Source organism: Diprion similis, chromosome 8 (genome assembly GCF_021155765.1).
Source record: "Diprion similis isolate iyDipSimi1 chromosome 8, iyDipSimi1.1, whole genome shotgun sequence".
NCBI lineage: Eukaryota > Metazoa > Arthropoda > Insecta > Hymenoptera > Diprionidae > Diprion > Diprion similis.
Genome location: NC_060112.1, coordinates 7,186,135 through 7,198,470, shown reverse-complemented (window position 1 = coordinate 7,198,470; position 12,336 = coordinate 7,186,135). Strand labels below are relative to the sequence as shown.

At 42.8% G+C, this 12,336-nt stretch overlaps 1 protein-coding gene across 1 annotated transcript; it reads left to right on the top strand.

Annotated features, from left to right (window-relative positions):
* Window positions 1–5,159: 5,159 nt before the first annotated feature.
* On the top strand, window positions 5,160–10,955 carry LOC124408541. The gene is made up of 2 exons (XM_046885532.1): window positions 5,160–5,752; window positions 10,697–10,955. The coding sequence occupies exons 1-2, from the start codon at window positions 5,461–5,463 to the stop codon at window positions 10,852–10,854; spliced, it is 450 nt and encodes a 149-aa protein (XP_046741488.1). The 5' UTR covers window positions 5,160–5,460; the 3' UTR covers window positions 10,855–10,955.
* Window positions 10,956–12,336: the final 1,381 nt, after the last annotated feature.

Here is a 12,336-nt window from a genome sequence, read left to right as displayed (position 1 = left end):
CGGTACATGAAAAATCTGGGCTGAGAGCCGAGGGTGGCGCATTGCAGGAAGCTGCCTGGAGGAACAGGATGTTTAATTACTTCCAGCATCTGGCCAGACCAGACCGCGCACCCTCTACACCAAGCGAGAGAGAAGGATAGCGCGAGATCCCCGGATAGCGATCTCACACCCCCACGAACAGACCGCAACCAGGGAGTGAGAGCCCAACCGACAACTGGGATACACACATCCAGCTGTCTTTTCTCCCGGTCCTTATTTATCGCGATAGGAGCGGTGGAGATAGAGAGATGAAGGAGGACGAAGGAGGGCAATGCAAAGAGAAGAGAGGAAGAGGAAGAGGAAGACGGGGAAGAGAGGAGAAGAGAAACGGAGAAATGCGCTCCGGCAGATGGTTAGAGGAAAAAAATCAAACTGGACAAGAGGCAGTACTAACCGACGTTTTCGAAAGACAAAAACAGTAAAAACGTTACTTAAACCCGAAGAGTTCGCAAAACAGATGCTCGATCGCGTTTTACGATACGATTTCGACAAATACCAAAATATATCAACTCGTCTCAATCTGGTCATCATTTACGATTATTGTACCCAACGATGATCAATAATTCTTGACGCTAGATCCATAGAGAACCTCTTACAACTGTTATCATATTGAGAAGCAGTACGAGCAGTTTTTTGGAAAATCGAGGGATCCCAAAGCCGCACGCAACCACCGTGAACATCCTGCGTCAAGCGTGTCCCTTTGGCATACTCACCCTATCGAACAATTTTACGGTGTAGGCACTTCGTGCCAATTATTACCGGATACATTGCATAACTGGTGTTAAAGTCCCGCGTGGGACTTGCGACTGTCGACTGACGCCTAGACTAAGCGCGCTGAACGCGACGGACGTAACGTGAGTAGCCGATTGTACAGGCGCTGAAAGTGTTTAAGATACACTCCAGCAGTTGTTCGCTTAGAGCTCTTCAAGAGCAGTGCAACAGCACTCTGAGGGAACGCGGTTCAACTCCGTATTTTTTTTTTTTCTTCTTTTTTTTCACGTGTTGGTTTTCTTCTTTATACATTTTTTCTTGTTCCTCGTCTTCGCGTCCATTTCCTCTCGAGGGTCGCGTGCTGTTTTCGGCTGTTTAATATGGCAAAAAAATATGAGGGAGCCTCGCTTCAAGAGGAGAGCCAAATTCCTGCTCCAGCACTCACTTCGGCTATGGCATCTGCATACGGCAGCAGCTGCCGCAAGAAAGCTATTTATTAAAATGTGGGTATAGGTATATGCACGTGTTTGTGGACGTGCACGCACGGCCCTTCTCTCATTTCCCGAAAAACGGAAACTGCCAAGCTGTCACATTGACAAAACCCCTTTCACAGTTAATGCCTGCTGCTGCACAGACTCCAGTTGCGAGCTATCACTCTCACTCTATTCACCATTTCCACCAAATCTTCACCCTTCACTTCCCAGCCCTGAATACCGACGCAGGGTGGCTGAACGAGCAGATGAAAAACGATTTCCCGATGTCTCGTGGCCAGCAGATGACCACGCAGGATCTGCAGCTTCTGCTTCAAGGACCTCGTGTATTAGGTTTCACAAACATTCGGCTTCTTCGACGCGGGACAAAGAATTTACATCACCGGGTTCACTCCGGGCGCATTCGGTGAACCGATGAGTCAACGACCAGCGAATATGTGCCTAATTGTAAGCCGTAGGTAAGAAGGTCTGGAATCCGCAAATTTCATGGCGTAAAATCTGTTCAAAGATACAGATCCCTCGCAACTTCTCTCCGTCATTGTTTAGTGTTTTACTGAGTTAAATCTACTCCATAGATGCGAGGCCGCTTGACCATTCGCAGCGATTAGGAAGAAAGGTTAGCTACTCCCTGCGGCCAGGCAGATGTGAAACTTTTTGCTCCCTCTTTCTCCTTCTCCCTCTCTCTCTCTCCCGCCTTCCAAAAGGGTAGACTTCAAACTTTCGTTGCTCAGGATACTCGGCGAATGAACGACAAACGCGATGCTTCATCAGCTGTCATTGGTACTGGACCTGCTCTTAAATAAAAGTGTTTTCAACTCTTCCGATAAAGTGAGCAAAGAACATACACGAAGCATGACTAATCCCGTATGAACACTGAAGACCCCAACATACTGACACTGCGCTCTTAACTCCATCCTCTCTTCGATTCAATAACAAAGAAGAAAAAGAAGTCGACCAATCATTCACCCTGCGAGTTGGATACTTGAGAAGCCACGAATCTCGACATCGTGGAAGTGAAACTGCTCCGACATCAGATTGGCAGAGCGGAAGTTGGAATTGGCTGCGCGAAAGACGGCTCATAATGGGTTCGCGGATGGCTGGACAGGTAAACAGAGAGGAGATTGGCGCCTTTGACGGATGCTATTTGAGCCGAGATTTCCCTGGCAACTGAGAGCGTCGTCGTGGTTTAGCTCCGTGTATCCGGTGCGGGAATCTCGAGGTCCCGGTACCGCGGTGCGCTGGGCCACCGCACCGTGGAGAAGAAAATAATTCAAGGCGGTTCAGTTTTTTACCCACGAGTACTGACCCGCTCAACAATCCAACAGCCTTTGGAAGCACCGCGCCACCTCGCAACGCTCTCTCGAATGGATAGGAATATCGTCATCGACGGGCCTAGCGTCAATTCTATTTTCAACTTCAACGGCTCGTCGTGTTTTTATCGTTCCGACATTTTTTCACGAGGCTCAGTAAAGAGTCTCTCACGATATCTATACACGTAGCATAATAATTCAAATCGATGTTCATCGAGTTTGGTTACACGATTAGACTTCAAGTTCATCCTCGACATCTGGAGTGGGTTGTATCAATCTACGGAAACGACGGTTGAGTTAAACGAGAGCCGCATCATCGGACGAGAAGTAGTTTACCGAAAAACCGTTAGTCGATTAAAGCACTTTACTCCCCCGCAGCACATGTGAACTGTATGAAAGGCCCATAGCTCAAATCTTCCCGAAGAGCAGCTGAGGCCTTCATTCATACGTGTCCAGGAGTAAAAAGACGCGTACCAAGAGTTCGTCCCTGCGGGTTTCGAGCCGAGGTAATCGGGACCTCCCCTACACACTTGATACAACTTCCGGTATATCCTACGCGGTCTCTAGACCATGACGGAAGCCGGTGCTGAGAACGTGACGTCACTACACCCCCCAGTACCAACAATGCCCGCCCGGTAAGAAAGACCCCCGAGAGTTAGTCCTGCGTGTTCCTTATACAAGCATTAAAGCAAGGTGCTCATGCAGTGTGTCGACTCTGATTCAACCATCCCTTCACGTTTAAAATTTTGTGGTTACTTCATACAATTATTATCCCTGTCGAGAATTTTTAGATATTTCCTGAATAATATAATAGATCTCATAATTTTTTTTTTTTTGATAACTAGTAAAAAGACATTCTCAATAGAGTATAACTGGACAAGCTTGATCTATTTTTAGAAAGAAATTTGCAAAGAAGAGTGTGCAGTTTATTTAGAATTATTTCCATCGAGGCTGCAAGAACCTCACGTGCATATCCTAATCGTTGAAGACTTCAATAGTACGTAATGATGTCCCAGGAAATGAACTACATGCTGTTCGAAAGGGATTCTATGAAACAAGCCTCGCACCACACATTCGTTCGCAGACAATATATTCTCGGTTCCGCAATTAAATCCCGACACGGTGCCCACAGTTCACCCTGGCACCTATGCAGTAGTCACCTAATTCACGAGTGTAGAACGGGTAACACGTATGTATGTACATCAGGATGGTTAGATCGCGGCCGTGACGGTCGGTCATGGTGTTGGTCCACCTGTCGCAGGCCCGCATGCAGGCGCAGAGAGCGTACCAACCAGCCAACCAGCCAACCAGCCAACCAGCCAAGCAGCCAACCTACAGTACAGATCGTCGCACATCGCGAGAGAAGGAAAGCGAGCGTGGGTATGAACAACGAGGTGCGGAGGAGGGTGCAGGACACGTATGGCAGTGCGAGTAGACGCCCTCGGGATCGGCTTTCGTAACGGTCAAATTTACCCCCATACGACCTGCCCCAGCACCACCGTGATACTCACAATCCCCATGGCCGAGCGTGACTCTCTCTCTCTCTCCCTCTCTCGTTCTCTCCCTCGGTCCAAGACGGTGCTGCAGGTATGAACGTAGATACCGAGAGACACTCCGCAGCACCAGGAAGCAAGGTGCATTCTCAGACCGCATCACGCACTGGCAAAACACCCTAACGTCGCCATTCATTGTAGTCGTACATTTTTTTCCAGCGTCGATATTTTTATGATCGATATTTTTTGCATGATCGCTGTGTTTGTTCTATATACCGAGGTCAAGTCGGACCGTGACCGTGTTACGAGAAAATCAATTCACGCTCAAGGCATGAATAAAATCGAAGTCTGTATAAGCGAATCATAACCAACCAAAATTGCAAGTACTTACAGATTTTCAGAATAAAATATCTGAACAATCTGTTTTTTGTCAATTCTTCTCGCTTTCCATCCCGTAGAAAGGTTTCTTTTTTCCTCACACGTTGTGTAACTTGAAGATTCTGCTTTCACGATGGAAAGGCAATCGTAACGATATTTTTATTCCTTTCTACTTCGAATGGTTTATTTTGTCTTAGGAAGCTACTTGTTCCACCCACGTTCTAAAACGAATGCCTTTAAAAATCGTACCCATTCTAAATTCAAGTCAATTCAGTAAGGATTTCATCATACAATTCAATTCGTGTCTGGTGTATGCGAGGAGCTGCTTATAAGAAAGAATAATGACAACGATAATAATAATAAACCAAAAGGTAGTTCGTGCTATGTTTCTATATAACCATATACATATAAATGTTGTATATATATGTGTATGTATGTATGTATATCTAAATATACAAAAGGCGTCGTTATTCCGGGTTTTGAAAATCGCTCGTACATAGTACACATATACCTGCTTATGTAAACTGTCCACCTACCCAGCATTTATACATATAATAATATGTAATCCGTTGAGTGTATGGATATCCGCGCGCTTTTTACCGCGCATTTAAAACGGCGCACCAATCAGATTTGAATCGAGTTAAAGAACGTGGTGGGGAAGCCTCGTGGCTGATCGCCGAGACCTTTTCACTTGGTGCCTGGGCCTGCACGCACCCCATGGAAGCCAGAATAAGTCTGACCACCGAACGCATCGGTCGTCAGAGGTTTAGGGAATAGACGCTACATTTTAAGAGTTCAGTTTGTTGTCTTTTTCTTTACCCTTCCGAGTTTATTTTTCGAACTAAATCAGGATTTCATCCGGTAAATAGAACAGAAAGCTAGATTTTCAAGTGTCAGTGTGAAAAAAAAAAAATATTACTATACGCTTACTTAACTTTTCGAACGATAAAACGGACGAAAAATTTCGCAACAACGACGAGTCGAAGAAAATCAAAGCCACAAGAGGCGCCGGAGGAGGAAAATTCGCGATTTGAAATAATGCTCGCAGCTTCGATGTGCCGTGAAGTGCACTTCACGGTGTTGCCACCGTCCCTGGTTTCCACGGTACCCCGATGTCTTTTCGGTCCATCAAACGCCAAGGATACGGTCGATCTTCTTCAGGAGGCGTTGGACATGGAAAGGGCGAAATTTGCGAGAAGATGGGGCGTCGATCCGCGGTCCTCAGAAGACAAGGAGAACAAGTGCGGGCCTGCAAAAAGCAACCCGAGGACGGACAACAAATCCCCGAGGAAGAGGTCGACCCCGTATTCGCGGCAGACGAACATCCACGGTAGGTTCGAGCGAAAAAATCGTACAAATGTACGAATATATATATATGTATATATAGGTAACGACGCGAATTACTTACCGTATATTCAGCTTATTGTATGTATGCACTGATTTTCTCACGCTGCTGCATGGGTCCTGAATATCCCCTTCGTTCGTTTCCTCTCGTCGTTTGACGATGTCGACTGATTTTACGACTCGATTATTACGTGACTGTTCATCATCGTGAAGAGACAACAAACGGTACTGTCGTAAAGAATCAGATGAGACACTGCGTTAAACGGAGTACCAGCTCTCTCCCTCGGTCACGGTAATTGTTCAAGTCGTAACTCAATCAAACCGTACGACTTAATTTAGGTTATACCCTCGTTACTACGGTGCAGCATAACGTGTGAAGTTAGCTTCGAAAGTTTGAACGATGATCCCCACCCTTAAGTTCGTCAATTCATGAATTATCCAATTCAAGCTCACTAGTCGTCCTGCAAGCCAAAAATAACGTCGATTGCCGATCGAGTATTCGGCCTCCTCGATTTTGGCGGGAAGTAACGAGTCGCGGTGCAACGGTCGTAGGAGAGACGCGGGTTGCGGCGGGTCAGGGGAATAGCGGGCATGCATTGGTAGACGCCGGTATAGCCATGGTCGCGTGGCTCTTTCAGGTCGAAACAGGTTTCGCCCTCCTACCTATACACCAAGTGTGTAGAATCGGACTTGATTCTTCCCGGTTTCAGCTCCTTGTTTTACACATCGGTATATACCTACGATCCTCCGGCTGAGATGATGCTGCGGGTTCGGGGCTACCGTTTCGACTCGATTCGAGCAACGGATCGACCGCCTTGAGTCTTCGTCACTTTTTTCACACCTACGCGGCGGTGCGTTCATTATTATCACTCTCGGGAGTACATATTCAGCTACCGAGAGAATCTCATCTCTCTTTGCGTGATGCAGCGCCATATGGTCTCGGATATTGGAAAAGCAAAGAGAGGGAGAAGAAAGGGAAGAAGAGAAAAGAAGAAAAGGTATAAGAAAAAAATATCTCTTCTCGGAGTGAATTGCTCGGTGAGTCATGAGCCAACAACGCTGTAGGATTTTCGTGATTCATCTCTAGTAACCGAAAACGGTGAAGGTGGAATGCCCTTTATATACAGGCCTAATTCTTTCCCGAGAAGAATGCGCAGCATCGAAAGATATTTCCTGTGGTATTTTTCTACTTTTTTTCCCCCCTTTTCTTTTCTCGAAACAATTCTCTTTCTTCCAAACAGTTTCTTCGCTTTTTTTTTTTTTTTTTGGATCTCCGTTTCTTTCGCTCTGATAGGTCGACGCGTTGCTATCCTTTCATACGTATCGACATATAAGTATGTATACCAAAAAAAAAGATACAGGTACGTAGAAGAAAAAGCGAGAATTTTACTGCTTGTTATAGATACGAGATTATTCTTTTCTTTTTAACCCGCGTTTTATAGTTATATAGACGTTATTCAAGTGGTTTCGTTATCTTTTTCATATTTGTTTCTTGGACCGTTCTCGATCACAAAGAGAATACTTTTTGAGAGCCGTAGAAAATAAAGAAAGTGAAAACTAGAAGAGAAAAACGTTCCGGGCTCTAGGAAATCATTTTGTCAATCTAGAAAAAATTGACTAACGCCTATAGGTCGTATTGTAAACAAATTAAGTACAGTACCGGCGATGGATCGTGCAGTGGCTTTAAATGCACCACCTGCTCTCTCCTCCTACTACTTCTTCTTTTTCTACTTTTTTCCTCTTTACCCACAACACCGTGATGCAGACTGTGCTGTGATCAGTATAAGTTTCAAACGTCTTTTCCCACGATTAAAATCAGCCTTTAAAAGAAGGAAGGAAGGAAAGAAAGAAAGAAAGAATGAAAAAAAGGAAAGAGTAAGATAGAAGGAGACAGAAATAGTAGAGAGCGCGAGAAAGGGAAGAAGAACAAGGAAACACGCGATCTAACACTATAACACTATAAGGAAAGACCTTGGAGAGGTCGTGCGCCATCTGCTTCAGCCTACAACTAACCATACGCGCATGGAATTTTCATAATATAGAAAAACGTGCGCAGAGTGCGTCGCGGCGCTCAGAGGGTCCTTCTTCACAGTCGAATACCTAGGTAAACGCCTGCCTGCGTTTTAAGGTCTTTGTTAATCGAAGATAGGATCCACTGGTACGATTGATCGACACGGTAAAAGAAACGTACCGAGATTATCCAGTTACGATTAGAAGAAAAACGATGACGATAACGATCATGGCTCTTGAAAATCTCTCCAGAAGTTAGTCTTCAAGCTCAAGTTTCGAGAATTTTGAAAACAAGAAGTACTGCACGCTGATAAAAGACGCGGGTAAATTTTGGCGGGTAAAAATGTCACTTCACCGAGCCACGGACACAACGGTTGAAAGACTCCCACGATTTCCTTCCACGGTCACGAAAAAGGTAGTGAGCAAAACCACGCGACGAGGAAAGAATAGAGAAGAGAAGGAAAGGAAAGGAAAAAAAGACGAGAAGAGAAAAGAAGAAAAGAGAAAAGAAAAGAAAAGGAGGAGGGCCGCCAGGGGTTACCCTCTGCTTCCACCTTTTTCAGAATATTTCTTAAAGAGCCTCGAGACGTTGGTTGTTGTAAGGAAACAGATGTGACGGCGGTGGCGGCCAGAAGATCCAGACTACGACTAGACTCCCGCCAAAAATCTAAAGAATCCACCAAATTCTGTCAGTTTATAAACACGCTCGCGGACTGCCGCGCCATATGGCACAACATCGCGATCTTCTCTCTAACAATAAATTCACCTCATCCTCAAAAACTTCGCGATTGTTAAAAGTAGCGCACAAAAGATTCCGACAGTTGGTATTTTAAATAATAGTAATAGTAAAGTAAATACTTAAATCGCTCCAACAATCCAAAAAGAGGTTATAATTTTTTGATCAAATCATCCAGAGTGTAATAAAGTATACAATTTCATTAGAAAAGAATCAAGCAACAAATGTATCGTATAATGCATCTAGTACATATAATCTATAGGCAAGATCAGATAAGTTCTTGGTTTAGAGTGTTTGGCTTTTTTTTCTGTCACTGTGTGTTCGCGGCTGCTTCGTATATCCAGCTTAGGTCAGTTCGTATGCATTAGTTATCTAGAAACGTCGACCAACCCATATTTTCAACGTTCCTTTCTTCCCTTCGCTATCAAGAGCTGCTCTAAAAACACCCTCCCCCCCCCCCCCCCTCATCCCGCCGTCGTCTTTCTCTTTATAAACACAACTAAAACCAAGTTAGCCACGGCACTCGGCCGATTACAGTTGTGAAAGGAATGCACTTTGTTTCCGCAAACAGAAGTGGACACCTATACCTGTACCTTTAATAACATAGACCACACGGGCTGAGTTTTTGCTTCGCGCACCGAGCCGATGATCAATGCTACCAAACTTAAAACACCCGATTCAGCAATTAAGGCTATGACAAGAGACCAGATCGAGAGAAAAAGTCCCGCCAAATTTTCGGTCTCCAGGCAGCCTCTGCACCTCGAATCCGGTTATTTCAAGTTGGGACAAGGGCGCACCTGCTGTCACGTGTACCTTATACTTGCCTCGGACCCAGAGGCGGGACTCTCTTTCTTCCCCCCCCCCCCTCCCGCCCCTCTCTTTGCCCTCCTCTTCAACCTCATCCTCATCCTCCTCAGGTGCTACCTGACCAAAATAGGGTAGTGATGGACCCACTATAGTTATAGTACGTAAAAGAGAGGGCTGGACGATTTCTTCGGGCTATTGCGCACTGTGTGCAAAGCTGACCTTTTGTCGTTTCAAAGCCAGAGATGGACACTAGACTACGAGAGTCTCTTTTCAACTTCGCGTTCGTCTGATTAGGTTCTTGTAATTACTACTAAGAATAAAAATGAAAATTTTAATTGCCAATTAGGATCTAGAGAATCACATCCGATTATTTTTAATTCTTGATCGATATTTTGTTCGAAAATATGACGTCAACGGATCGGCGGCTTTTTATCATTTTCGTCTGATAGCTGCATTTCTCAACTATCACAGTACATGATTAACTCAAATGCTCTAAATGTTCCAAAACCACGTTGAAGAATAAATAAGTATCTAGATTAAATTAGTCATATAATTAATCGGTAAGGTTCTTCCTGACGTGTTAGAACCGCGACTAAATTTTCTGAATTATTTGGGAAAATTTGAATGTCTTTGTCCTACAATAACTCGAAAATAGATCGACCGATTTAGTTGAAACTTGTTGAAGTATCCAACGTCATCCTACTTAAAATTAAAACTGATTAGATTTCGTTAAAAATTGGTTAATCCATTTAAATTTCTCGCTTGTATCTTTTCTTTTATATTTATCTTTTTCTGACTTTCGATGACCAGACGTCCACAGACCTGTAAAGAGGTCTCCAACAACAGATCGAATCTCTCGATAGCGAGAATCGAAGGATACAGGATGTATCGAATTGCGTATTCGCGTTGAGCGTGATTAAGAGGAACGTGCGTGCGATACGCGCGCGAGTGAATTCGACGAAGGGATTTCATAGACCTTCGAGCACCTATTCATTCAACCTTTCTTTCCATGTATCCCTTATGGGCCGGTATATCGCATGCATAATGCCTAACCGAATAACACAGATGCTGGGTGCTGGGTAGCGATATGACCCGCATGTCGCGTTATGTCTGCTACAGCGCAGCCGGATTACGCGCCGTTTGAACACTTGCGTTTTACCGTCAACACTCGACGTAACTGCACCTCCTGGTCTCTTTAAAAGAGAGAAAAGAAAGAAAAAAAAACACACACACACACAACTTGAACTCGTTTCGTAACACACTTTGCATATCATACTAACATGATTACGTAACAATTAGCGATCCATTTTACTTATTGAAATTACTGACTCACCAATGTTTAACATCTTTAATCGTCTCTCGTCTTCTTTATTACAGACTTCTGGCGTTCGCGAAAGGCTTACGATTGTAGCAGCAAGAAAATCGTATCCAATTCATCGTCATCCTCCTCGTCCGCGTCGTCGTCGAATGACGTCACCAAACAGACCAGCAACAACGCGGAAAAATCAGGATGCACCTCGACATCATCTCCGTAAACCGAACGTACAATGCATCGATTTCGTTCTGTAAACATGCAGAAACAGAAATTTACAAGTATAATTAGAGGTTAACCCACTTGCAACATTCTCGTATTATTAGCTTGTATATTTATTATTATTATTAGTAGTAGTATTATTAATTTTATTAGTATTATTAATATTATTATTTTTTCTCTTTTTTTCTTCTTTCATCCCGCTTCTTTTTTTTTCTTCAATTTTTACTTATTTCATACAATTCGTTTTGTCTTGAATCGTAGTTTTTCTTATTTCTTTATACGCCAAGTGCTTGTTCCTTTTTCTTCACCTTCCATTTGTACATATCATAACTATAACATTATAAATATAAGACGGAGTGTATACGCGTTATAATGTGAATCGCTAGAGAACATAATACGGAGGTTTAGGTGGATTTTTAATTCGAATGCAGCTTTTTACTTCTTTTCTTTTTTTTTTTTTTTTCTTTGTCCCTGTAATAAAATATATTAAATTGATGCATTTACGATAAATCGTCGTGAATCATTACAATCCGTTTAGATTATTACGATAATTATGCCAGACGTATTAAAATTGCACAGAAAAGAAATTCAAAAAAAAAAAAAAAAGGAAGAAAAAAACTGAGAGAAAATCCACCACAAGCCTGAAACGGTTGTTCCTTAATATGTATATACATATTTGTACGTTGGACAACAGATGCAGCGCCTCCAAAGACTATAACTATTTATGCTTGAACAAGATTTCGTGAGAAAAACAAACAAAAAAGAAAAAAGATATGAATCGAATTTTAATAATGGTGAGAAATAATGTACAAGCGAATGTTTGAATCCCCATGCAGTGCTGATTTTACACTCATGTTAGCGAGACTGAAAGAGCGAGAGATGAGATGATAAGAGAGAGAAGGAGAGTGAGAGAGAGATTTAAAAAAAAAATGACAACATTTTTTCCTATCCATATCTGTTTAAGTTTATACACTATATGAACTATACTATATAAATAAAATCGAATCTCTAGTCATTAAAGACGTAAGAATATAGTAGATATAAATATGTACTATAGTATGTTAGCGATAACCGCGTAAATTATAATAAATAAAAAAAAATAAAAATAAAATGGTCTGAAATGAATCGTATCGAATCACCCTCCCCTTTCAAAACAGATATATTATATCTTGTGTAACGATTATCGGTGAGCGTAATGAATACCCTGTGCACGATCTCTATATATCTATTATAAGATAAACATATTTTCTTTGATAACATAAAAATCGTGAGTGACAAATTCACTGATATCTACATACATAAATTATTCGAATGCATCCGTTGCAGTATGATCATTATCGTCATGACTATTGCTATTGTTATATACCATCCATCATTATTATCATTATCGCGGTAATTAAATTCTTGGTCGATCGATCGCGTCAACTTGAGACGGTGTCGAGAGTGATAAGAATCATCAAATTTCAATCCGATATGCATATTG

Bases quoted from the DNA above. Each gene is read 5' to 3' on its own strand.
- LOC124408541 (XM_046885532.1), top strand. From the start codon at position 5,461: ATGCTCGCAGCTTCGATGTGCCGTGAAGTGCACTTCACGGTGTTGCCA. The intron at 5,753-10,696 runs GTAGGTTCGAGC...TCTTTATTACAG, and splicing joins GCGGCAGACGAACATCCACG to ACTTCTGGCGTTCGCGAAAG.